The sequence below is a fragment of the Coregonus lavaretus genome (assembly GCF_964263955.1).
Source record: "Coregonus lavaretus genome assembly, contig: HAP1_SCAFFOLD_1759, whole genome shotgun sequence".
In the NCBI taxonomy this organism is placed as follows: Eukaryota; Metazoa; Chordata; class Actinopteri; order Salmoniformes; family Salmonidae; genus Coregonus; species Coregonus lavaretus.
This window is the reverse complement of record NW_028157335.1, coordinates 44,496-70,083: the sequence shown is the minus strand read 5'-3', so window position 1 is coordinate 70,083 and position 25,588 is coordinate 44,496. Positions and strand designations below refer to the sequence as shown.

Sequence of the window (25,588 nt, the reverse complement as noted above, 5' to 3'; positions counted from 1 at the left end):
GTTTTTAAAGCTATATCACTAAGTATACTGACAGTATACATTTTAAAATGTGAACATCATTCGACACCAATTTTCTCAAATCACTAATGACCTTTTCTCTTTCTACATTGTAGGGGCCGGTGTGCTAGTGAAGAAACCGGGCAGACCTCGAGCAGTAAAGCGCAAGAAGGGCTGGCCCAAAGGAGTGAAACGGGGGCCTCCAAAATGGCGGCTGAAGAAGGAGAGGAAGATGGGCTTCAAGCTGAACCTGTACACACCCCCGGAGACGCCGCTGGAGGCCGAGGAGCAGCACATCCAGGCCGAGGAGCCCAAGGAGGAGCTGGACCAGGCCTCTCCCATTATGGAGGCAGGGTCAGAGCCCAGCAGAGGCCTGGCCAGTCGGGAGATAGACAAGGAGCTAGCCTCGAAGCTCTCAGAGCCCCACAGTCCAATAGAGGAAGAGCGCTCCCCTGGGGTGTCTCCAGTGGCTTCTCCCATGGCCTGCTCTCTGGTAGCCTCCCCTGTGACCTCTAGAGCCATCTCCCCCGTGACCTCTAGAGCCGTCTCCCCCGTGACCTCTAGAGCCGTCTCCCCCGTGACCTCTAGAGCCGTCTCCCCCGTGACCTCTAGAGCCGTCTCCCCCGTGACCTCTAGAGCCGTCTCACCCGTGACCTCTAGAGCCGTCTCCCCCGTGACCTCTAGAGCCGTCTCCCCCGTGACCTCTAGAGCCGTCTCCCCCGCGACCTCGAGAGCCGTCTCCCCCGCGACCTCGAGAGCCGTCTCCCCCGCGACCTCGAGAGCCGTCTCCCCCGCGACCTCGAGAGCCGTCTCCCCCGCGACCTCGAGAGCCGTCTCCCCCGCGACCTCTAGAGCCAGCTCCCCCGCTGGATCCCCCAGTCGTGACAGCAGCCAGGAGACGCCAGAGCCACCAGAGGATGACCCACAGGACAGGGAGCACGGGGCCCCTTCATCCCCGTCTCTGTCTCCATCCAAAGAGCTGGACAACAGCACTGAACGATCAGCCGAGGAGGAGGAGGAGGAGGCCACACACCTGGATGCAGACGGTGAAGACGAGAGTCACGTTGAGTCGACAGCAGAGGCTGAGAAACACCGAGACATGCAGCAGCTGGAGCCAGGGCCTTGTAAAGAGCCTTGTAAAACTGAGGCCTACACCACCCCGGCTTTTTTACATCCAAACCGTGAGGATTCTGAACAACGTCAGGAGGAGGAGTCTGTAGTTGTGGCCTATAGACATGAGAAGGAGCAGCCTGCCAACACTGCAGAAGAGAGAAGTGACCGTATCCAGGAACAGGCACCAACAACCTCAGCAGTAGCAGTAGACTCTGACCACCCCATTGACTCTGAGTCAGAGAGCAGCAGTCAGGAGGCTCCTCACCAGCCACCGCAGACAGAGAGGGCTAGAGAGAGGCTTGGAGTGCTGAGTCCTGCTGTCGTGCTAAGAGACGGAGAGGAGATTGATCCTCCGGTTTACCCTGAGTCTGATGTGGACCAGGAGACGGCACAGGCCGTACAGAGCCTCACCCAGGAGACGGAGCACGACCCAGAGACACTGAGGGATAGCGCCAGCTCGGTGTTCCACCAGGACTATATGGAGAGAGAGACCCAGGAGGCGTGCCGGAGCCTGCAGACTTACACCCACCACGTGGCCCCACAGAGTCCCCCTCACACCCTAACTTCGCTGGACGAAGGCTGCCCCCAGTCGGACCACAGCAGCCCCCTGTCCTCGGCCCACTCCCACCCCAGCCAGTCGGTGCGCTCAGTCAGCAGCCCGGCTGTGTCCATCCTGGAGAGTAGCGGAGGTAGCAGCAGTGGAGGAGGCTACACCCAGATCAGTCCTGACCACGCCTCCATCTCTGTCCCCTCCTCCCTCCACAACATGGCAACCAGCCCCATGATGGACGTGCCATCAGTGTCGGACCACTCGTCCCAGCAGGTTGTGGACAGTGGCTTCAGTGACCTGGGCTCCATCGAGAGCACCACAGAGAACTACGAGAACCCCAGCTCCTACGACTCCACGCTGGGGGGCAGCATCTGCGGCGGGGCCGGGGGTCCCTCTCAGAACAGCTGCTCCTACGGCGCCCTCCCCCCCAGCGGCCTGGCACAGAGCAGCTGTGCCGTCAGCCAGCAAATGGCGGGCGTCAACCCTGGCAGCTGTGGCATGATTCAACAGAATAGCCTGAGCTCCCCGCAGCACTGCAACGTCAAGTCACCACAGGGCTGTGTGGTGGTGGAGAGACCACCGAGTAACAGTCAACACAGTCACAGTCAACACAGTCAACACAGTCACAGCCATACAATCACACACAATCCCCACGGCCATACTAGGCACACTATCACTCCACACGGTCAACACAGCCAGCTAACGCAACACAGCCCGTACACACACCCGCACCCTGCACACAGCCAGCTGACGCAACACAGCCCGTACACACACCCGCACCCTGCACACAGCCAGCTGACGCAACACAGCCCGTACACACACCCGCACCCTGCACACAGCCAGCTACATAGTGTACGTCATAATCAGCTCAGCCAGCACAGTCAACACACCCTTCACAGTCAACACGGCACCAGCCAGCACAGCCGCTGTCAGCAGCAGACCATGCCACAGTGTGTCATGCCCACCAACTTCACAGTACCCATGCAGCTAGCCGACAGCCCAGATTCAGGCAACGCCAACCTGAGCAGCTTCTACGAGAGGATGAACCAGGAGGGCTATAGCAGCGGTCATTACTCCCAGCCCTCGGCCACCTTCAGCCTGGCCAAACTGCAGCAGCTGACCAACACCCTTATGGACCACCCTCACTCTCTGCCTTTCAACCACTCCCACTCAGCCTCTCACCCCCACTCAGCCTCTCACCCCCACTCAGCCTCTCACCCCCACTCAGCCTCTCACCCCCACTCAGCCTCTCACCCCCACTCAGCCTCTCACCCCCACTCAGCCTCTCACCCCCACTCAGCCTCTCACCCCCACTCAGCCTCTCACCCCCACTCAGCCTCTCACCCCCACTCAGCCTCCCACCCCCACTCCCACCCCATCACATCCTATACAAACAGTGCCTCCCTGTCATCTCACTCTCAGCACTCTGGCCTGGTGTCCCAGTCCCCCCACCCCGGAGGCCACCCCCACCCCCACGGGGTCTCTCCTCACCCTGGGGGCTCCCAGGTCCAGGTGCAGGCCACCATGACCCCCCCTCCGCCTTCCTCCCACCCCCTTAGCTCCCCTCAGATGATGCTGCAGCGCAACGACATGGGCATCCCCAACATCACCCCCTCCCAGAGGACTCTACAGGCTCAAATGGCCCCCGGGGGACCCAAGGACCCCACACACATCTCCATGCGCTCCAAGTCAGCAGCCCCTGGTCACTCCCCCCACCAGCAGCAGATGTACAGCCATGCCCACGGGGCCCCCCAGACAGTCACCATGCAGGCCCCCTCGTCCCGGACGCTGGCAGCCGTGCCCAGGGGCATGAACTTGGGCACGGTCAACATCATGCCGGCCCCCTACAACCGCGCTGTGAACATGCCCGCCGCCGCCGCCGCCATCAACCACGCCATGAACGGCTACCGCGTCACCACCCAGAGCGCCGCCATGATGGCGGCCAACGGTGGTTACCACGGCAACGGTCATCAGATGGCTGCGGCCTACATGAACCAGTCACCCGGGGCCCAGTACGCCTCTATGCAGATTGGCATGATGGGAACACAGCCATACACCCAGCAACCCATGCAGGCTCCGCCCCACGGCAATATGATGTACTCTTCAGGTGGTCACCATGGATACATGACCAACACCGGACCCCTGTCCAAGCAGACACTCAAAGGGCCTTTCATCAGACGGTAACCCACGGTTACTAACCTAACCGTTAACTAACAGTTAACGAAACGGTAACTACCGTCAGACTGAATCAATCTGACTGGATGTTTAAATCACACAAATGTGCATTATTAATTATTATTACAATTAGTCCCTGATGCACACATTTGGCCTTTTTGGTTGTTGATAATGTTTTTGTTTGTTTGTTTGTTTGTTGTTATTTTGTTTATAGCTACTTAAAAACCAGCACTTGGAAAGAATGCATAAAGTTTGATCAACAAGCAAACTTTCTACAAAAAGCTACTATCTATCTATGTCAAAGTATTTTTGTTCCTAACAGATGGGAAGCCTTACTTCATAAAGATGAACATTTATTTAATTAGTATTAGTTTCCCTGATCACTCCTTAGGGCAGGCGGAGGTGGGGAGACGGGGGAGACGGGAGAGAGATTTCATCACCGGGAGAGAGAGAGGGCGGAAGGGAGTGAGTGCAGTTGTGTAGCAGCCTCAAACGAAGCCATCAAATGTGCCTGCTACAAACAGACTTAAACTATTGGATATTCCTGCAACCTGTTCAGTGTACCTGTCTAACAGTGCTGACAATTAGTTCGTACTATACTCATGCCTTTTGTATATTTAAATTATTGTACTTATTTTGTAAAGTGACAATTAGCATGCTTCAGTCTCTGGTCTCCATTAGTAACAGTGCATTGAGTAGTACTGTACAGGTGTTGTGCTTAATAGCAAAGACATCTTAAAGACATTTTGGCCTTTATTAGGTTCCCTCGCTTACAAAGGGGGGGAGAAAGAATAAACTATATTTTGTTAATTCTAATAATAATGTAAAAAAGTGTCAACTTCTTTAATCCTGTTCTTCTGTATGTTTGAGAGGTTTTATTGCCGTTTATGTATAGTTCTGAAGTCTTTTGTAACAGATTTCCTTGAGGCAGCTTTCTGTTTTATAATGCAGAAGACTTCTGTCAAGATAAATAAGCGTATTGTTACCCTCACTCTGATTTTAAAACATTTCAAAGAGGTGTACCAATGTCGAAAAATGTTGGGGGGAAAAAAACAACAAAATAAATAAGATCATGATTATTATTAATAATAAAGAAATATAAATTTAGTCCAAAGTTGATATTTTACAATTTCTTTAAAAAGTTACATTTTCATTCCATCTGTAGATTTGTTTTCTATCTTGATAAAATGTTGGATTTATATTTTACAAAGTGTAGGAGAAGAGAGGATGTGAATAGACCAATCTAAGCTAACAGATTGCATGTAAAAAGCAACTTGTACTTGTGTTTTTGTTAATATTGCTCTTTTGTAGCCTTTGTACCTGTACAGAACGGCTGGCAGGGACAGTTACAGGCGGAGACCTGGCTGTGTGCACAAACAATTGGACAGAATGACACTCTTGTATTTATGACTTTTCTCCTTTGTCAGTCACTTATAAATGCTGTACATTTTAGCATAAAATAAATTATGATTGACCATGCACACGATTCTGCTCCTTTGACTTCCGACTGACTGAACTTCAGATTAATTGGGAGTTTTGAAGTTTAAAAAAAAAAAAGTACAACGACAGAAGTCCAAGGCAATGTCCTCTTTATCTCCAATAAAACTTCAGTGTTTAGTTTAAATCTTACATTTTAGAGTACAATTGGAGTACTTGATTCTACAACGGTACTCTACTCCACTGGTTCCCAAACTGTGGGCGACGCCCCAGGAGTCGGCAGGGGGTCATGAACAGTCGACGAGGCGTGCGCATGCGGGATGTTCCCCAATGCTCGAATGGGGGCCGAAAGTTATGGAATCCCTGCTCTACTCTACAATAGTACTCTGCTAATATATATATATAAGTACTCTACAATAGTACTACACACTACTCTAGAACAGTACTCTACAGACTGACTGGCAGTATTTTTGAAGTACTAGGAAACCTACTTGTAAGACTTTGTTTATTTTCTAATTTCTTGTGGAACCAAATGATCCAAATTTAAATGCGTTTCCTTTTCTCGGGGTGCATCGATCACATTTATCTTTCTTTTCATCCTCCTATTTTTCCTTTATTTTCTTCTACCTCATGTTCCTCTGTTCCTCTGTTCTGAGAGGTAGGTGTCCAGCTGTTTCGGGAAGCCGCAGTCGGGGGATGCTGTGTTGCTTCACGTGGTTTAATGGCATCCACCACCGTCATGTTCTTACAGATCACCGGGTTGGCCAGGAACAGGGTGGCTGACCTGCTTCTCCCCGTCACACGGTGGACCAGGAACAGGGTGGCTGACCTGCTTCTCCCCGTCACACGGTGGACCAGGAACAGGGTGGCTGACCTGATTCTCCCCGTCACACGGTGGACCAGGAACAGGGTGGCTGACCTGCTTCTCCCCGTCACACGGTGGACCAGGAGCTTATCAGGAAATACAGAATAATAAGAATACTCTTTATAATACAAGATTAAAGGTGTTTATTAGGATGCATGGTAAGCTACCACTGTATAATCACTTTAATGATTAAGCATTCATAACCTACAAGTATTCATACATATGTTTCATTTCTAAACCAGTAATAAACATTTGGAAGCGTTTATAAACATTACAATTCATAAGTATTTATAATAATAATTTATAAAGCCTTTATAAGCAATTAAAAGTTATAATAAAATAAGTTCTAATACAATGTCTAAAACTAACTTACTCAAAGGTAAGCTGAGGGTTTGGTTGATGAACTGTGCTGCAGAGAAGTACTGTCAAAAGGTTGGAGTATCCTCCGTCAACGACCCCATAGGAGACCATGTCACTGCAGTAGAGCGCTCCTGTTTCCACATTGTCATGCCCAGCTTCTTCAGATATGATTTGTCTTTGGCTCTGTCAAAGTTAGGATTTACTAACCTGAGAGCCTGTCTATTGGTGCTGTCATGCCAACTCCTTGTCACTCATTGTCAAATTGACAAATGTTTTGGAATTGACAAGAGCACAAACCCAGATTGGGGACCAGGCTAAAGATTTACAGTGATATGTACTTCAGGTAGGAGACAAAAAAGGTATACTAACTAATACATCTAAGTAACTTATGTATTACAGTAATACCCAGATATAATACTGTACACATGTTTACCAGGAACAGAAGGTAAATAATAAACTGGGTACCAGTCTGTTTCTTCTCTCTTGTAAACTCCTTGTGGAATTGTCAAACCTAACATTTGGCATTTACAATGAGTGACAAGGAGTTGACATGACAGCACAGACAGACTGGCACTCAAGCTAGGTAAATAACGCGGCTTTTATAAATTAATCCTACAGACGATGAACCATTATAAAATGTTGATGGACTTAATAAATGAAAGTATGGAAAAGATGGATGAAATCAAAAACGAGTATAATTGAAAAATAAAGTGTGATGACATATTTCAATAATGACACCCTTGATGTTGTAGACGCATTCCAAAAAATAAATATTTGACGATACAGAATTTTCAAAACGCACATATGTGATTCTTCGTTGCAATGGGTTCAAATGTTGAATTTGATCTGTTACAGAACACGTACTTGTCTCCAATCCAGACATTGGGCCAGACTTGCTTGATGCCAGTGTGTGCGCCACACAGTCACGGTTAAAGGAAAACTCCTCCCCAAAAACTATATTTTGGTTTTGGTTTCATTAGTCCACGGTTGACATACAAAATGCATCATACGGGATGATTTCTGTATTTTGAAAGTTACTGAGCTTGAAAACTTGATTTCTGACAAGCAAAACATTTTGGGACTATGTCGACAATGGACTAATGAAACTAATACCAGAAGATAGTTTTGGGGTGGCGTTTTCCTTTTAAGGCTTTTCTCCAGCTCATAGCCTCCAGGTGTCTTAGGAATAAACTTCTTCACAGTCACTCGCCTCTTGGAGCTGTTGAGACGCCATGTTTCTCACAATAGCTTCTTGCTTTCACACAGGATCCATTCCCTTGAGGGGAAAAAAATCTATATATATTTTTTGATTTGCCGCAATTTCCCTCCAACCTGCCAAATAGGCAATGTAGTAAGACCGGTAACTAGGGCACATTTTTGTTGATGTGCATTTTAGGCATTATTTAAATCCTAACATGCATTGGCAAATGTTAGAATTAGAATTCTGGACAAAGAACAACTTACCAAGAGATTCAACTGAAGTGTTCTAACGTAGGACCTATAATGGCACAGTGTAGCCTGTCCTGTGTGTGTGTGTGTGTCCTGTTTAACATGTTGTCAAACAGTTCTAGGAAACAAATAGAAAAATGTGTTTGAAGTTTTAATTCTGGGAGCCTGACTGGAGTGGAGTCGGTCAGGGACACAGATTGTATAACTGGCCAGTGACAGGACAGGCATGAAATGGAGAGGATATTTTTAGGACTAGTATGTGGCAGGCAGAAAAGCTCCCTGACCTTAGTGGCTGAGTAACTTGCCTGTAGGGAAAAACCTCCTCAGTCATAGGGTTTGTCCCAAATGGCACCCTATTCCTGGTCAAAAGTAGCGCACTATATAAGGGAATATGGTGCCATCCTGAACAGAGCTGGTAACGTTAATCTCTGCTGCTGGCAGAAGGAAGCTGTGCTATGCTCATCCACCCTAAAGACATATCGCACTCAAGTGAACAGGGTCTGTTGGAATTCTGTCAGTTTACATATCACAGTCTTAAAGCAAGGGCCGTGGGACTCTGTGCATCATTCTATAAGAAGCAGTAGGCCTATATCTCACAGGTTATATAGTCAAACAAATATGGAACTTTGGTGGGTGTTTCTAGGATAAAATCTTTGAAATGTGTTAAGATAGGGAAAGGAGGATTTTCTGTATAAAATGGTACAAGGCTTGAGTTCTCAGTTACAGTTGAAGTCGGAAGTTTACATACACCTTAGCCAAATACATTTAAACTCAGTTTTTCACAATTCCTGACATTTAATCCTAGTAAAAATTCCCTGTCTTAGGTCAGTTAGGATCATCACTTTATTTTAAGAGTGTGAAATGTCAGAATAATAGTAGAGTGATTTATTTCAGCTTTTATTTCTTTCATTACATTCCCAGTGGATCAGAAGTTTACATACACTTAATTAGTATTTGGTAGCATTGCCTTTAAATTGTTTAACTTGGGTCAAACGTTTCGGGTAGCCTTCCACAAGCTTCCCACAATAAGTTGGGTGAATTTTGGCCCATTCCTCCTGACAGAGCTGGTGTAACTGAGTCAGGTTTGTAGGCCTCCTTGTTCGCACACGCTTTTTCAGTTCTGCCCACACATTTTCTATAGGATTGAGGTCAGGGCTTTGTGATGGCCACCAATACCTTGACTTTGTTGTCCTTAAGCCATTTTGGCACAACTTTGGAAGTATGCTTGGGGTCATTGTCCAATAGGAAGTCCCATTTGTTACCAAGCTTTAACTTTCTGACTGATGTCTTGAGATGTTGCTTCAATATATCCACATACATTTCCTTCCTCATGATGCCATCTATTTTTAGAAGTGCACCAGTCCCTCCTGCAGCAAAGCACCACCTCAGCATGATGCTGCCACCCCCGTGCTTCACGGTTGGGATGGTGTTCTTCGGCTTGCAAGCCCACCCCTTTTTCCTCCAAACATAACGATGGTCATTATGGCCAAACAGTTCTATTTTTGTTTCATCAGACCAGAGGACATTTCTCCAAAAAGTATGATCTTTGTCCCCATGTGCAGTTGCAAACCATAGTCTGGCATTTTTATGGTGGTTTTATAGCAGTGGCTTCTTCCTTGCTGAGCGGCATTTCAGGTTATGTTGATATAGGTCTCGTTTTACTGTGGATATAGATACTTTTGTACCTGTTTCCTCCAGCATCTTCACAAGGTCCTTTGCTGTTGTTCTGGGATTGATTTGCACTTTTCGCACCAAAGTACGTTCATCTCTAGGAGACAAAATGCGTCTCCTTCCTGAGCGGTATGACGGCTGCGTGGTCCCATGGTGTTTATACTTGCGTACTATTGTTTGTACAGATGAACGTGGTACCTTAAGGCGTTTGGAAATTGCTCCCAAGGATGAACCAGACTTGTGGAGGTCTACCATTTTTTTTCTGAGGTCTTTGCTGATTTCATTTGATTTTCCCATGATGTCAAGCACAGAGGCACTGAGTTTGAAGGTAGGCCTTGAAATACATCCACAGGTACACCTCCAATTGACTCAAATTATGTCAATTCGCCTATCAGAAGCTTCTAAAGCCATGACATTTTCTGGAATTTTCCAAGCTGTTTAAAGGCACAGTCAACTTAGTGTATGTAAACTTCTGACCCACTGGAATTGTGATACAGTGAATTATAAGTGAAATAATCTGTCCTGTAAACAATTGTTGGAAAAATTACTTGTATCATGCACAAAGTAAATGTCCTAACCGACTTGCCATAACTATAGTTTGTTAACAAGAAATGTGTGGAGTGGTTGAAAAACTAGTTTTAATGACTCCAACCTAAGTGTATGTAAACTTCCGACTGTATATGATGATATGCATGTTACGTTTACTGATCCTTTTTAAAGGCTCCTCAATGCGAGCCACAGAACTGATTTAAGGATGATATGATTGCGGTGTTGAAAGGAGCTGAGTGAAGCATTATAACATGTCAGATTTCAGTTTTACACCATCAATTTCCTCTTCTGTCTTCACATCATTCATTCTGACAGTGAAATCATTAGACCTGTGATATCCAATTATTTTTATTATGACAGCGAGCGTTTCTCTCTCTCTCTCTACGGTACGATGCTCTGGAGAGCATCTCTTAAGATTGGCTCAGTTTCTTCACAGTTTGACCCCGAATCATCTGTATACACGCTTTGAACCACAGTTGGCATATTTCTGTCACGGTAAATCATCCCTCTAACTGTGAGATATTTACGTTTTAACAGCTTCCGTGTAGATTTTTAACAGTTTAGACACATTATTCAGGGAGATAAAGTGACTGAAATAAGTGTAATGTTATTTCTGGATAAACGTATGCATGCAAGACACATCAATGTCACCTACATGTTGTTCTGTCTGTTGTTATCCATTGGTCTGTATTGATATATTTCTATCAAGCAAACATAGAACCACAAGAATATAAGATGTTAGGGCTCTTTTGTAGGAGAGACCAGACGTGTTGTGATAACGAACAGCAATCGTCTTTCACATTTATACCAGGAGTCATTATTCATTTCCCCTGTCCTTTCCAGAGCTAAGGACGGTGACCAGATGGTACAGTCGGGCGCGGACTGGCCATCTTGCGTTTCGGTCAAATGCCAGATGGGCTGTTCCATTTTAGCCCAGTGGCCCTGTCTAACTTGGGTTGTTCGTTGCAAAAATTATAATTATTTGGCTAATGATGGGAGCCTCTGGGGAAAAGTAGTCGGGTGTTGCGGCCTCAAGGGGGAAAAAAGGGGGCAGTGTGTTAGAAATGCCAGGGACGATTTCTGGTCCCAGTCCACCACTGGGTACAGTTGGCGTAGACATCCAGTGTTGGGGAGAAGCTGAGAATCCTTTGGCCCAGGCAGGGTGGGTGGTTCTGGGCTGTGTTTCTCTCTGATGGCAGAGCAGTGGTGGAGGCCAGGGACCTGCTGTTGTAGCACATTAACAGCAGGTGGTGGAGAGAACATAACTACCCCTCCAGATGTGATTCTGCTAATTGAAGCTAATTAGAGGACTTGTTCTTCATACTGTCATCGTTAGCATTTGGTGCTCTTCGCAATCTGTCATTTGTAATGCTGGTTGTTGTAGTAAGAAGGGCATTGCTGGTAACGAACGAGTGTTCAGTACTTACTTTACCATGGGTTTATGCGTTGTCTCTGAATGTAGACGTGTTTCTTCTCATTGTGAAGCAACAGTTATCTCACACAAGTCTTTGAATGATAAAATCTGAATGTGTTGATTTTATTTCTAACAAATATCTTTGTACTAAAGAATAAAACAGCTCAACCATCGAGAGCAGTGCTGCCCAACCCTCTTCCTGGAGAGCTACCGTCCAGTGGGTTTTCAGTCCAACCCTAATTTAACACACCTGATTCTACTTATTAGCTGCTCAGCAAGACCTTAACTAGCTGAATCAGATACGCTAAATTAGGGTTGGACTGAAAACCTACAGGACAATAGATCTCCAGGAAGAGGGTTGGGCAGCCCTGGTGTACAGAATGAGTATACAGTTGACTCCTACTAGTGCACCAGTCTATACTATGAGTATACAGTTGTCTCCTACTAGTGTACCAGTCTATACTATGAGTATCCAGTTGTCTCCTACTAGTGCACCAGTCTATACTATGAGTATACAGTTGACTCCTACTAGTGCACCAGTCTATACTATGAGTATACAGTTGTCTCCTACTAGTGTACCAGTCTATACTATGAGTATACAGTTGTCTCCTACTAGTGTACCAGTCTATACTATGAGTATACAGTTGACTCCTACTAGTGTACCAGTCTACACTATGAGTATACAGTTGTCTCCTACTAGTGTACCAGTCTATACTATGAGTATACAGTTGTCTCCTACTAGTGTACCAGTCTACACTATGAGTATACAGTTGTCTCCTACTAGTGTACCAGTCTATACTATGAGTATACAGTTGTCTCCTACTAGTGTACCAGTCTACACTATGAGTATACAGTTGTCTCCTACTAGTGTACCAGTCTATACTATGAGTATACAGTTGTCTCCTACTAGTGCACCAGTCTATACTATGAGTATCCAGTTGTCTCCTACTAGTGTACCAGTCTACACTATGAGTATACAGTTGACTCCTACTAGTGCACCAGTCTACACTATGAGTATACAGTTGACTCCTACTAGTGTACCAGTCTACACTGAGTATACAGTTGACTCCTACTAGTGCACCAGTCTATACTATGAATATACAGTTGACTCCTACTAGTACACCAGTCTATACTATGAGAATACAGTTGTCTCCTACTAGTGCACCAGTCTACACTATGAGTATACAGTTGTCTCCTACTAGTGCACCAGTCTATACTATGAGTATACAGTTGACTCCTACTAGTGTACCAGTCTATACTATGAGTATACAGTTGTCTCCTACTAGTGCACCAGTCTACAGTAAATCAAAAGTGCCTATAGATGCCCTCATTGTCATCTAGCCAGGTAGTGGACTTGGCTGTCCGGGTCTCGGCGCCGCTCCAGGAATCCAGCATCGGAACAGATGTTTCTGTTGGCAGCCTTAATGGGATCCACCAGGGACAGGTTCTCATCGATCATCAGGTAGGCCAGGATCAGACTGGAGGGACGACTCAGACCCATTGCACAGTGGACCAACACCTTACCTGCCAGGGCTGGGGGCGAGCTAAGAAAGGTAGGCACACTTAGTAGTCAGCTCTCATTCAGTTATATTCAGAAGAAGAAGACGGGTACAAAGGTAATTCCATTACATGTGTAATACTTACTTACGTAGGTAAAAATAATTTCATTCCCTACCTAAGTGGTGTCAGCTCACCCAAAAATCCCTGGCAACAGGGGTCTCATTTAAAGTGTCCCATTTACGCAGTAGAAGAACACCTCATGGACTACTTGTTGTTCAGTTCATATTGTGTCATTTGTGTCAAACTCTGCATTACAGACCTGTAGGCTTAATTTCAGCAAAATGGAGTACTTTTTAAATAGCTTTCCTCCCCAAAAGTTTTCTTTCAACAATGTTGCAACAAATGTTTCTACACACGGTAATCCGTGGTTTCTCTTATCCTACGTTGGGGCTTAGGGCCCATAGGAGCGGGTAATTGAACTGTCTTCCAGGCTGTGTTTCTGCCAGGGATTACTCAAGGCCTCGCTACGCACTGTGGAGCACTAGTCCGATCAGCCAGCCGGCACGTGAAGGAAGAGGGGAGGGGAGGCATCGAGCGCGTCCCAAATATCAACCTATTCCCTACACGGTGCACTGCTATTTACTAGGGTCCCATGGTGGAATTGGAATGGGCGACAGGGTGCCATTTGGGAGACAGCCGTCATCTAATTACTGGCAGGTCAGATATTGGATCACTCTGCATAACGGGGACAGGAAGTAGCAGCTCTGTTACAGCACAAGGCCACAAACATAATGGTGTAATTTCCGTGTCCAATGAAAGTGTTGCTTACAAATTACCAGGGCAATCCATGTTAAAACCAATTTTCCTGCCCAGTGTCCCCGGTTTATGAGGAGGTTACTGTGGGGTACGATATTAGCTTGATTATTATGTTTCGGCAGCTTTATGATTTGCGTTTTATCTGCTAATGGAATGGAACGGGAGTTAGAACTGACAGACGAATGATGTTTGAATATAATTAATTCACAATGTAATTTCAATGGTAATGTTAGACAAAATGATACATAGCATATAGAGTAAATGTAAAGCCTTCTGTTTCAGTAAAAAGCTTCTTAGGTCAGGTAACTGTAAAACACTGTGACAGCTGATGATGTAAACGGATTTGATTGATTGATTGATCGCGTACCGTTGGGCGAGCTCAGGGCGGTCTGCAGAGCAGAAGGCGGCGTTGAGGTCAGAGGAGGCCATGTGGAATGCCTCCAGTCCATGGTGATTGTAGTGTCCCTGTAGTAGCTGGTCCCCGTGTTCACATTAAACTTCCCATCCGCTGCGTTCAGGACGTGGATGATGTGATGAGCCTGGAGTGTCCTCTTTCATCTTTGGCTGCATACCTAACGACACACAAAACTATAAGAGGTCAGGGTTGTGGTCCATTTCAATTCAAGTTCAGTCAATTCGGGTCAGGAAGTAAAGGGAAAGCATTGAGGAACATTGGAATTTAAGTTTACTTCCTGAATTGACTGAATTCCATTTCTATTCAGTCAATTCAGGAAGTATACTGAAATTCCAATTCCATTTCAATTCAGTCGATTCATGAAGTAACCTGAAATTCCATTTCTATTTCAGTTTACTTCCTGAATTGACTGAATTGGAATTGACCCCAACCCTGTAAAAGAGGTATTTTAATCTCTGGTTCAAACCATCAACTCATGCCCCCTCGACTCACATCACTCCTTACACAGCAAATGTATCTAGTGTTGATTTTTCAGTGTAACATTTCTAGTGTAAGTGTTAGATTAACATTAATTGGTTTAAAAGAGCCCCAGCGTTGTTGTTAATAACCAGTGTTAACATTTACATTTACATTTACGTCATTTAGCAGACGCTCTTATCCAGAGCGACTTACAAATTGGTGCATTCACCCTATAACCAGTGGGATAACCACTTTACAAATAAAAAATTTAAGAGGGGGGGGGGGGGGGGGGTAGAAGGATTACTTTATCCTATCCCAGGTATTCCTTAAAGAGGTGGGGTTTCAAATGTCTCCGGAAGGTGGTGAGTGACTCCGCTGTCCTGGCGTCGTGAGGGAGCTTGTTCCACCATTGGGGTGCCAGAGCAGCGAACAGTTTTGACTGGGCTGAGCGGGACTATGCTTCCGCAGAGGAAGGGGAGCCAGCAGGCCAGAGGTGGATGAACGCAATGCCCTCGTTACGTACGGAGGTGCCGTTCCCCTCACAGCTCCATAGGCAAGCACCATGGTCTTGTAACAGATGCGAGCTTCAACTGGAAGCCAGTGGAGTGTGCGGAGGAGCGGGGTGACGTGAGAGAACTTGGGAAGGTTGAACACCAGACGGGCTGCGGCATTCTGGATGAGTTGTAGAGGTTTAATGGCACAGGCAGGGAGCCCAGCCAACAGCGAGTTGCAGTAATCCAGACGGGAGATGACAAGTGCCTGGATTAGGACCTGTGCCGCTTCCTGTGTAAGGCAGGGTCGTACTCTCCGAATGTTGTAGAGCATGAACCTGCAGGATCGGGTCACCGCCTTGATGTTAGCGGAGAACGACAGGGTGTTGTCCAGGGTCACGCCAAGGCTCTTCGCACTCTGGGAGGAGGACACAACGGAGTTGTCAACCGTGATGGCGAGATCATGGAATGGGCAGTCCTTCCCCGGGAGGAAGAGCAGCTCCGTCTTGCCAAGGTTCAGCTTGAGGTGGTGATCCGTCATCCATACTGATATGTCTGCCAGACATGCAGAGATGCGATTCGCCACCTGGTTATCAGAAGGGGGAAAGGAGAAGATTAGTTGTGTATCGTCAGCGTAGCAATGATAGGAGAGGCCATGTGAGGATATGACAGAGCCAAGTGACTTGGTGTATAGCGAGAATAGGAGAGGGCCTAGAACTGAGCCCTGGGGGACACCAGTGGTGAGACACAGCTTCTCACCACGCCACTTGGTAGGAGCGACCGGTCAGGTAGGACGCAATCCAAGAGTGAGCCGCGCCGGAGATGCCCAGCTCGGAGAGGGTGGAGAGGAGGATCTGATGGTTCACAGTATCAAAGGCAGCAGACAGGTCTAGAAGGACAAGAGCAGAGGAGAGAGAGTTAGCTTTAGCAGTGCGGAGAGCCTCCGTGACACAGAGAAGAGCAGTCAGTTGAATGACCAGTCCTGAAACCTGACTGGTTAGGATCAAGAAGGTCATTCTGAGAGAGATAGCAAGAGAGTTGGCTAAAGACGGCACGCTCAATAGTTTTGGAAAGAAAAGAAAGAAGGGATACTGGTCTGTAGTTGTTGACATCAGAGGGATCGAGTGTTGGTTTTTTGAGAAGGGGTGCAACTCTCGCTCTCTTGAAGATGGAAGGGACATAGCCAGCGGTCAAGGATGAGTTGATCAGCGAGGTGAGGTAGGGGAGAAGGTCACCGGAGATGGTCTGGAGAAGAGAGGAGGGGATGGGGTCAAGCGGGCAGGTTGTTGGGCGGCCTGCAGTCACAAGTCGCAATATTTTATCTGGAGAGAGAGGGGAGAAAGAAGTCAAAGCATAGGGTAGGGCAGTGTGAGCAGGACCAGCAGTGTCATTAGACTTAACAAACGAGGATCGGATGTCGTCAACCTTCTTTTCAAAGTGGTTGACGAAGTCATCCACAGAGAGGGAGGAGGAGGGGGGGGGGGAGGAGGATTCAGCAGGGAGGAGAATGTGGCAAAGAGCTTCCTAGGGTTAGAGGCAGATGCTTGGAATTTAGAGTGGTAGAAAGTGGCCTTAGCAGCAGAAACAGATGAAGAAAATGTAGAGAGGAGGGAGTGAAAAGATGCCAGGTCCGCAGGGAGTCTAGTTTTCTTCCATTTCCGCTCAGCGGGAAGAGATGATAGGATGGCAGAGGAGAGAGTAGTGGGAGAGAGAGAGCGAAGGTTGCGGCGGCGCATTACCATCTGTGTAGGGGCAGAGTGAGTAGTGTAGGAGGAGAGCGAGAGAGAAAAGGATACAAAGTAGTGGTCGGAGACATGGAGGGGAGTTGCAGTGAGATTAGTAGAAGAGCAGCATCTAGTAAAGATGAGGTCAAGCGTATTGCCTGCCTTGTGAGTAGGGGGGGACGGTGAGAGGGTGAGGTCAAAAGAGGAGAGGAGTGGAAAGAAGGAGGGAGAGAGAAATGAGTCAAATGTAGACGTAGGGAGGTTGAAATCCCCCAAAACTGTGAGGGGTGAGCCATCCTCAGGAAAGGAACTTATCAAGGCGTCAAGCTCATTGATGAACTCTCCAAGGGAACCTGGAGGGCGATAGATGACAAGGATATTAAGCTTAAATGGGCTAGTGACTGTGACAGCATGGAATTCAAATGAGGAGATAGACAGATGGGTTAGGGGAAAAATTGAGAATGTCCACTTGGGAGAGATGAGGATTCCTGTGCCACCACCCCTCTGACCAGATGCTCTCGGGGTATGCGAGAACACATGGTCAGACGAGGAGAGAGCAGTAGGAGTAGCAGTGTTTTCAGTGGTAATCCATGTTTCCGTCAGCGCCAGGAAGTCGAGGGACTGGAGGGTAGCATAGGCTGGGATGAAGGCAGCCTTGTTGGCAGCAGAACGGCAGTTTCAGAGGCTGCCTGAGACCTGGAACTCCAGGTGTGTGGTGCGTGCAGGGACCACCAGGTTAGAGAGGCAGCAGCCACGCGGTGTGAGGCGTTTGTGTAGCCTGTGCGGAGAGGAGAGAACAGGGATAGGCAGAGGCATAGTTGACAGGCTGTAGCAGATGGCTACAATAATGCAGAGGAGATCGGAATGAAATGAACTAAACATATGGGAAAGGAGAGAGCAGGGCCTCCCTCACCAAAACTCCCAAATATAACTCTCCCAGCTTCCACCTCAGAAACTATAATTGTTTCACTGAACCACCCGAATAAAACTCTCCCAACTTCCACTTTAGAAATTAGAATTGTTGTAAACTACAGCGGTTCAATGTTTCAAGGAATAGACTCAACTTACTTTATTCAGCTAGCTAACTATGAGGCCATAGCTAACTAGCATGCTAGCATCCAATAACACACAGTTTAGCACCAATACTTGGTTACAACAAACTACCAATAGTGTGTTAACACACTAAACAGATAATTCGTGTCCTTGTCTAGTTCCTTTCATAACGCAGCAATAATTAAACGTTGGCTAGCTAGCACAAATATATTGTATTTAGCTGCTACAGTACAGCTAGCTGGTAGTGTTGGCTAGCTAGCAATGGCTGCTGTGTTGACTTTGTTTGAAAAACGGCGTCGCTGCGAACGAATGTAGCTGGCTAAAATTATAGTGTATTTAGTTGCTATAGTACTGCTAGCTGGTAGCGTTGGCTAGCTAGCAATGGCTGCGGTGATGACTTTGTTTGAAAAACGGCGTCGCTGCGAACAAATGTAGCTGGCTAAAAGGATATTGTATTTAGTTGCTACTGTTGCTAATAGCTACTCGCCAGCTAGTCCAGGAGGTGAGTTAGCTAGCTAGCTAGCTAGCTTTGTGCTACACCCGGCACCGCTGAATACAATACTAACCTACAATAATTACATACAATAACTACCCACAACAACCCACGATGCCTACCTACAATACCTAACTACAATCTAAATACATATTTTAAGCCTTACTCGACAAAGCCCAAGCTATGTATAAAGCCAAACTTACCCGACGCCAGCTGTCTGGGTGGCAGACAAGAATACATTGGTCTTCTGCAATCAGTAGCTGTAATTAAGTACAGTAGCTACTAACTACCTAACGTTAATGCTTCAGATAATGAGGTTAGAAAAACAGCTGAATGGTAGGTAGCTAGCTGGCTTAATTACAGGTACTCTTAAGCGTGAAATAACATTGGAAACAACTATCCACAGTTGCTAAAAGTTACCAGTAGCTTCCCGCTAGCTAGCTAGCTTTATTGGTCCAGGTAGTGGGTTAGCTAGCCTCGTGCTTCGCCGGGCTCAGCCGAATACAATAATTACCTACAATAACCTACAATAACTACCTACCTACCTACCTACAATACCTAACTACAATACCTACCTACAATCTAAATACATGGTTTAAGCTTTACTCAACACCATATAAGAAGCCAAGCTTACCTCCTGCTAGAGAAAACACAACCTCACCCGACCTCGCTCCTCCGCACTACGGCCACTGATCCCAAAACCACGCCCATCATTATCATATTTCCCAGGATACTCTATTGCAGGTAGATTTTTATAATTGTTGGTTTCAATATCTATGTTTTTGCATGTACATTGATTAATTAATCTTGTCACATTTTGTTGTGTTACAGCCTGACTTCAACGTGGATTAAATATACTTTTTTCTCACTCATCTAAACACAATACCCCATAATGAAAAAGTGAAAACAGGTTTTTAGCAATATTTACACGTTTATTGAAAATGAAATACAGCAATATCTAATTTACATAAGTATTCTCACCCCTGAGAATACTTGTAGAAGCACCTTTGGCAGCGATTACAGCTGTGAGTCTTTCTGGGTAAGTCTCTAAGTGCTTTCCACACCTGGATTGAGCAATATTTGCACATTATAATTTTTTAATTTCTTAAAGCTCTGTCAAGTTGGTTGTTGATCATTGCTAGACAACCATTTTCAGGTCTTGCCATAGATTTCCAAGTAGATTTAAGTCAAAACTGTAACTCGGCCACTCAGGAACATTCACTGTTTTCTTGGTAAGCAACTCCAGTGTAGATTTGGCCTTGTGTTTTAGGTTATTATCCTGCTGAAAGGTGAATTCATCTCCCAGTGTTTGGTGGAAAGCAGATTGAACCAGGTTTTCCTTTTGGATTTTGCCTGTGCTTAGCTCCATTCCATTAATTTTTTTATCCTGAAAAACTCCCCAGTCCTTAACGACTACAAGCACACCCATAACATGATGAAGCCACCACTATGCTTGAAAATATGGAGAGCGGAACTCAGTAATGTGTTGTATTAGATTTGCCATTCTTTGCAAGGCATTGGAAAACCTCCCTGGTCTTCTTTGTACATGTCTATTGTCAATAAACAAACCTAAGAACATTCATAATTTCATAGTTAAGAACACTATAACGTCTACCCAATTTCATACCACAAAGCTGTTTTAAGAAACTGGATTCAATAGTAATTCCATTCTTATGGGATAACAAGGCAGCTAGAATTTGAAAGAAGCATTTATGCAAGTACAAGATAGAGGAGGGGTTTGGCCTTCCTCACTTTAAACTGTATTATTGGGCTGCTAATCTGTGGAAACCAGCATATGTGGAAAAATGACACTTATGACTCTAACCCAGTCATTTGTCACACTCTTAGGATCTGGAAACAAATTAGGTATTTTCTTAACATACTTTTTGACTCTAGCTTGAAATGTACTGATTCATGTTACGCATTTTTTACTTTACATGTATAAGGAATGTATATGTTGGCACCCCAATGGTGGAACAAGCTCCCTCACGACGCCAGGACAGCGGAGTCACTCACCACCTTCCGGAGACACTTGAAACCCCACCTCTTTAAGGAATACCTGGGATAGGATAAAAGTAATCCTTCTACCCCCCCCCCCCCCCCCCCAAACAATAAAATAATAATAATAAAATGTGATATATTGTAAAGTGGTTGTCCCACTGGCTATCATAAGGTGAATGAACCAATTTGTAAGTCGCTCTGGATAAGAGCGTCTGCTAAATGACAAATGTAAATGTAATGTTGGGGTCAATGAAGGGTAGATGGGAACTAGGAATATGGAAAGTTACGGAGAGCAGAAGCTTCATATTCTGTTCCATGTTTCTGAGGAGAGAGGTGAAGGGCAATTGTTAGTCTCTAAGGCAGGCCGGCTGCGGAAAATAGGGAGGAGGGAGGAATGCGTCTCGAGGTCAAATCAACAGATGAAGTGAGAAGAAACCTCTGGGAGGGGGGCCAGAGAGGCCCACCACAATGTCTCTCCTGTTGCAGTACTATCTCACACAAATAATATTATTATTATTATTATTATTATTATTATTACATACTTTCCACGCCCGCAAAGGTTTCAGTAACTGGCAGGGCTGTGAGTACACCAGTGAGAGGAACCAATTAAATTTCTGCCTAGCAACAGAGATGTATTGGTTGTCTAGATGTGTAAGGAGTTGACCAGGCCTATTAGAAGGTTATAGATATATGTGATTGTGTGATCATGCCTTGTCTTTGCAGCTGTATGACCCAGTGGGTGAATAAACTTGGTTTGATCTTTTTCCTAGTTGTCCATTTTAGTTTTTACTCAGTTTGTTCAGAACCTAACAATACGATCTGTGAACATTGACAGCCCAATTTGTCTGAATCATGCTTTCCACCCTGCATTGGATGATATGGTGTTTTCACAGTGGAGGGAGAAGGGGCTCACAACAATCAATAACTTATACATTGATGGTCATTTAGCTTCATTTCAACAATTTACAGGGTAAGTTTAACATGCCAGCAACACATTTTTTTTCAGATACCTCCAAATCAGGAATTTCTTAAGGACACATATCCCACAGTACGGCATTAAGCCAAATAATCCTACATTGGATAGCCTTATCCTTGTCAAACCCCATTCAAATAGGGTCGGTGTCTAGACTTTATGATGTGCTAACAGGCCCACATAGAGGTATCCACAGACACTATTAAAAAGGGCTTGGGAGCAGGAACATTGGTTCAGAAATCTCAGATGAGGACCGGGTTGAAGCTCTCAGGAATATAATCCACACAGTTAAGTGAACGCCAGACACAACCTTGTTCAGTGTAAAGTGATGCACAGGTTACGTTCCTCCAAAGTTAAACTTCATAAAATATTCCCAGACACCTCACCACTGTGTGAGAGGTGCAAGCAGGATGAGGGGACTTTGACCCACTCATTGTGTCCTAAGTTGTTACATGCTTACAGGGCTCTCATTAGTTATTACTTATCTAAAGCCTTTGATAGAGTTATGGCCCCAGACCCATTGATCGCTCTGTTTGGTACAGTTGATGGGAATAACCAGGAAGGGAAGGCTGTCTCTCTATTGTACTCTATTAGCCAAAAGGCTCATATTGCAATTTTGGAAATTGCAGACTACCTGGGAATGTGGTTACGGGACTAAGGGAATGTAATGCATATGGAAAAGATTCGATACAATACCTCCAATAGAAGTCCAATGTTTTACCAAATATGACAGCCAATACTGGATGAATGGTCTATTCCCCATAACTGGGTTGATGATCTGCTGCTACTCTGCACTGTACTCCACTCAATATTTATTTTTGGTTTAACTACACTGCTTGTAATGACTATATGCTGTCTTCTTATATGTATTTTTGTATGTGTGAGTTAAGTTTTGTTTTGTCCTCAATGTGCCGTCCCATTCAACACTCCAATGAATGTCAATGTTTCTATCTCTGTCTTCTTTTCCTACTGGAAAATAATAAACATGTTATTTTAAAAAGAATACTGTAACAATATGGAAGAAAATGAAACGTATTCTACAAGAAACCATATCACTCCCTAAAAACACAACCTTATGGAACATTCCTTGGATAGCTTTTCAGAATTCACCGATAAATTGGTCCACATGAAAAAAATAAGGGCACCGGTAAATTACGCGGTAATAGGAAATACATTTATTTCCATGACAGCTTTAAAAAGCCATTTTGAATTGACTAATGTAGATATTTTCAAAATATATTCAACTTAAAAGTTTTATATCACAATATTTCTAATTGAAATCTTTTGGACATCTGAGCAATCTAGAGGGAATCCTATTTGAGTCAGAAAAGGATGTTCATATGATAGATAAGATATACCAAACCTTGCAGAGAGCCTATCCAACTGACAATCTCTTAGAAAAAAATATAAACTATTGGAACCAAGACGTAAAAAGAACTGATATTGGCAGAAGATGGAGGGAATGTTGGAACATAACTAACAACATTACAGTTAATGAAAATGTACGCTTAATCCAGTATAAACTAATGTATAGAATTTGATATACAAGAGATAAAATTCACAAGTTCTACAGCACAACGTGTCTGAAGTGTAAAACTAATAATGACTCAATAATCCATGCTTTCTGGGAATGTTATAATGTCCAAAAGTTATGGGCGGAGTTAGAAAGTTGGCTGTCAGAAGTATTACAATTTAAATGTACTTTTAATCCGTCTGTCTGCATATCTCAAGACATGGTGTGTGAGGGTGCAATGAGATACACGATGTGTTGGACGATACTTTTCTCGTCAATCATCATTTTTTTAAAACGTATACTTCAAAACTGGAAAATAAACCAATCCTCCCTCGTTAACACAATGGAAAAGTCAAGTGCTTTATTAACTAAATGTTGAAAGTGCGTGGGCTACGGAGAGAAACAAAATGGTGCAGTTTGAGGCCATGTGGTGGGGAGTGATACGGGTGCTGGAGATGGTAGGGGGGGGTCTGGGCAGGGGTGATGTTGTGGATGTTTGTATGATGTTGTCGTTTGTATGATGTTGTGGATGTTTTTATGATGTTGTCGTTTGTATGATGTTGTGGATGTTTGTATGATGTTGTCGTTTGTATGATGTTGTGGATGTTTGTATGATGTTGTTGTTTGTATGATGTTGTGGATGTTTTTATGATGTTGTCGTTTGTATGATGTTGTGGATGTTTTTATGATGTTGTCGTTTGTATGATGTTGTGGATGTTTTTATGATGTTGTCGTTTGTATGATGTTGTGGATGTTTTTATGATGTTGTCGTTTGTATGATGTTGTTTTTTCGAGGGACCTTACAGATAATTAATTGTGTGGGGTACAGAGATGAGGTAGTCATTCAAAAAATCATGTTAAACACTATAATTGCACACAGAGTGAGTCCATGCAGCTTATGTGACTTGTTAAGCAAATCTTTACTCCTGAACTTCTTTAGGGTTGCCGTAAAACAAAGGAGTTGAATACGTATTGACACAAGACATTTCAGCTTTTCATTTTTAATTAATTAGTTGTTGTTTTTTTTATCGAAAAATATAATCCCACTTTGACATTCTGGGTTATCAGTTTTAAATTGAGGCTGTAGCACAACAAAATGTGGAAAAAGTAAAGGGGTGTGAATACTTTCTGAAGGGACTGTAAATAACATACATTTGTCTAAACTAATCCAATCTATTACTTGGACTTATTTGCACCCATTACTGAAACGGTTGTTCCAGTTTAGTTAGTCTCATATTTTGGTCTTCCCAACCCTGGCAGTCATTCTGAATACATGTTCCGGGTGAATAGAAATTCCAAATGTTGGATATCCCCACTCTGGCTGGATTCCAATAGGAATTACACATCACTTTGCAAGCCAGCATAATGTGACTTGCAGGCCTGAAAACCATGAGTTTCAGGCCAATGTATTATGGTAAAACTAGGCCCTCAGAATAAGACCTTATTAAATACTTTGTATTGTGATAAATAATGTAATTTTAATGTTAATATATTCATTTAGGATCTCACTTGGTGAAGGCCACAACATTTTTTTTTTAAAAGAGACCGCAACAACCATGTCTCTATCACTAACAAATACAGTCATGGGTGGTAACTCTGCCTTTCCTTTCTGGTGAATTGTACTCTGGGAAATATGCAAATAAGGATTTACACTAAGCAGTGTGTTAATTTAACACTGAAAAGTGTGTACCCGAATAGACACTGGGCCGGTGTTCAATTTAACACAGTGTTGATTTAACACTGGAGGTTTTTCTGTGTAGCAGACACTTTTATTGTTGTGACTTACAGTACAGCGAGTGCATAAAGCACATTTTAGTATTTGCATGGGATCCCCTGCGGGACTTGAACCCACATTCTCGTGACAGTAGATGTCACTACTGGGCTTGTCAACTTCATACATTGTTAATAATGGGTGAGCCTCAGTCAACGTGATGAGAGGATGGTCCTCCTGGGCTGTGCCAAGGTCATGGGTTCAAAAGATCACATGTAAAGTACGTACTAAAAAATATATAAACATCTGCTAAGTGGCGCATACAGTATGTCTCCTACGTAGATCCTGGGCTGGGCCTCGTCCTTATGGCCACGGGTCCCTGGGCTGGGCCTCGTCCTTATGGCCACGGGTACCTGGGCTGGGCCTCGTCCTTATGGCCACGGGTCCCTGGGCTGGGCCTCGTCCTTATGGCCATGGGTCCCTGGGCTGGGCCTCGTCCTTATGGCCACGGGTCCCTGGGCTGGGCCTCGTCCTTATGTCCACGGGTCCCTGGGCTGGGCCTCGTCCTTATGTCCACGGGTCCCTGGGCTGGGCCTCGTCCTTATGGCCACGGGTCCCTGGGCTGGGCCTCGTCCTTATGTCCACGGGTCCCTGGGCTGGGCCTCGTCCTTATGGCCACGGGTCCCTGGGCTGGGCCTCGTCCTTATGGCCACGGGTCCCTGGGCTGGGCCTCGTCCATATGGCCACGGGTCCCTGGGCTGGGCCTCGTCCTTATGGCCACGGGTCCCTGGGCTGGGCCTCGTCCATATGGTCACGGGTCCCTGGTTTGGGCCTCGTCCTTATGGCCACGGGTCCCTGG

General features: G+C 45.2%; 1 protein-coding gene and 1 pseudogene across 2 annotated transcripts in view; one reads left to right on the top strand and one right to left on the bottom strand.

The window, feature by feature from the left end:
- Positions 1–5,314, top strand: part of LOC311125529 (histone acetyltransferase KAT6B-like) — a gene marked incomplete at its 5' end in the record, with an annotated part of 31,741 nt that extends 26,427 nt beyond the window's left edge. Inside the window, one exon of the mRNA XM_084199564.1 lies at positions 114–5,314. Coding sequence (XP_084055690.1) covers positions 114–3,844 — 3,731 coding nt within the window. The remainder of the gene's footprint in view (positions 1–113) is intronic.
- Positions 5,315–12,913: 7,599 nt separating this feature from the next.
- Positions 12,914–25,204, bottom strand: LOC311125528 (dual specificity protein phosphatase 13B-like; annotated as a pseudogene). Its single transcript has 3 exons — positions 25,143–25,204; positions 14,264–14,468; positions 12,914–13,104 (listed from the first exon to the last, which is right to left on the bottom strand). The product of its transcript is annotated as a dual specificity protein phosphatase 13B-like (transcript).
- Positions 25,205–25,588: the final 384 nt, after the last annotated feature.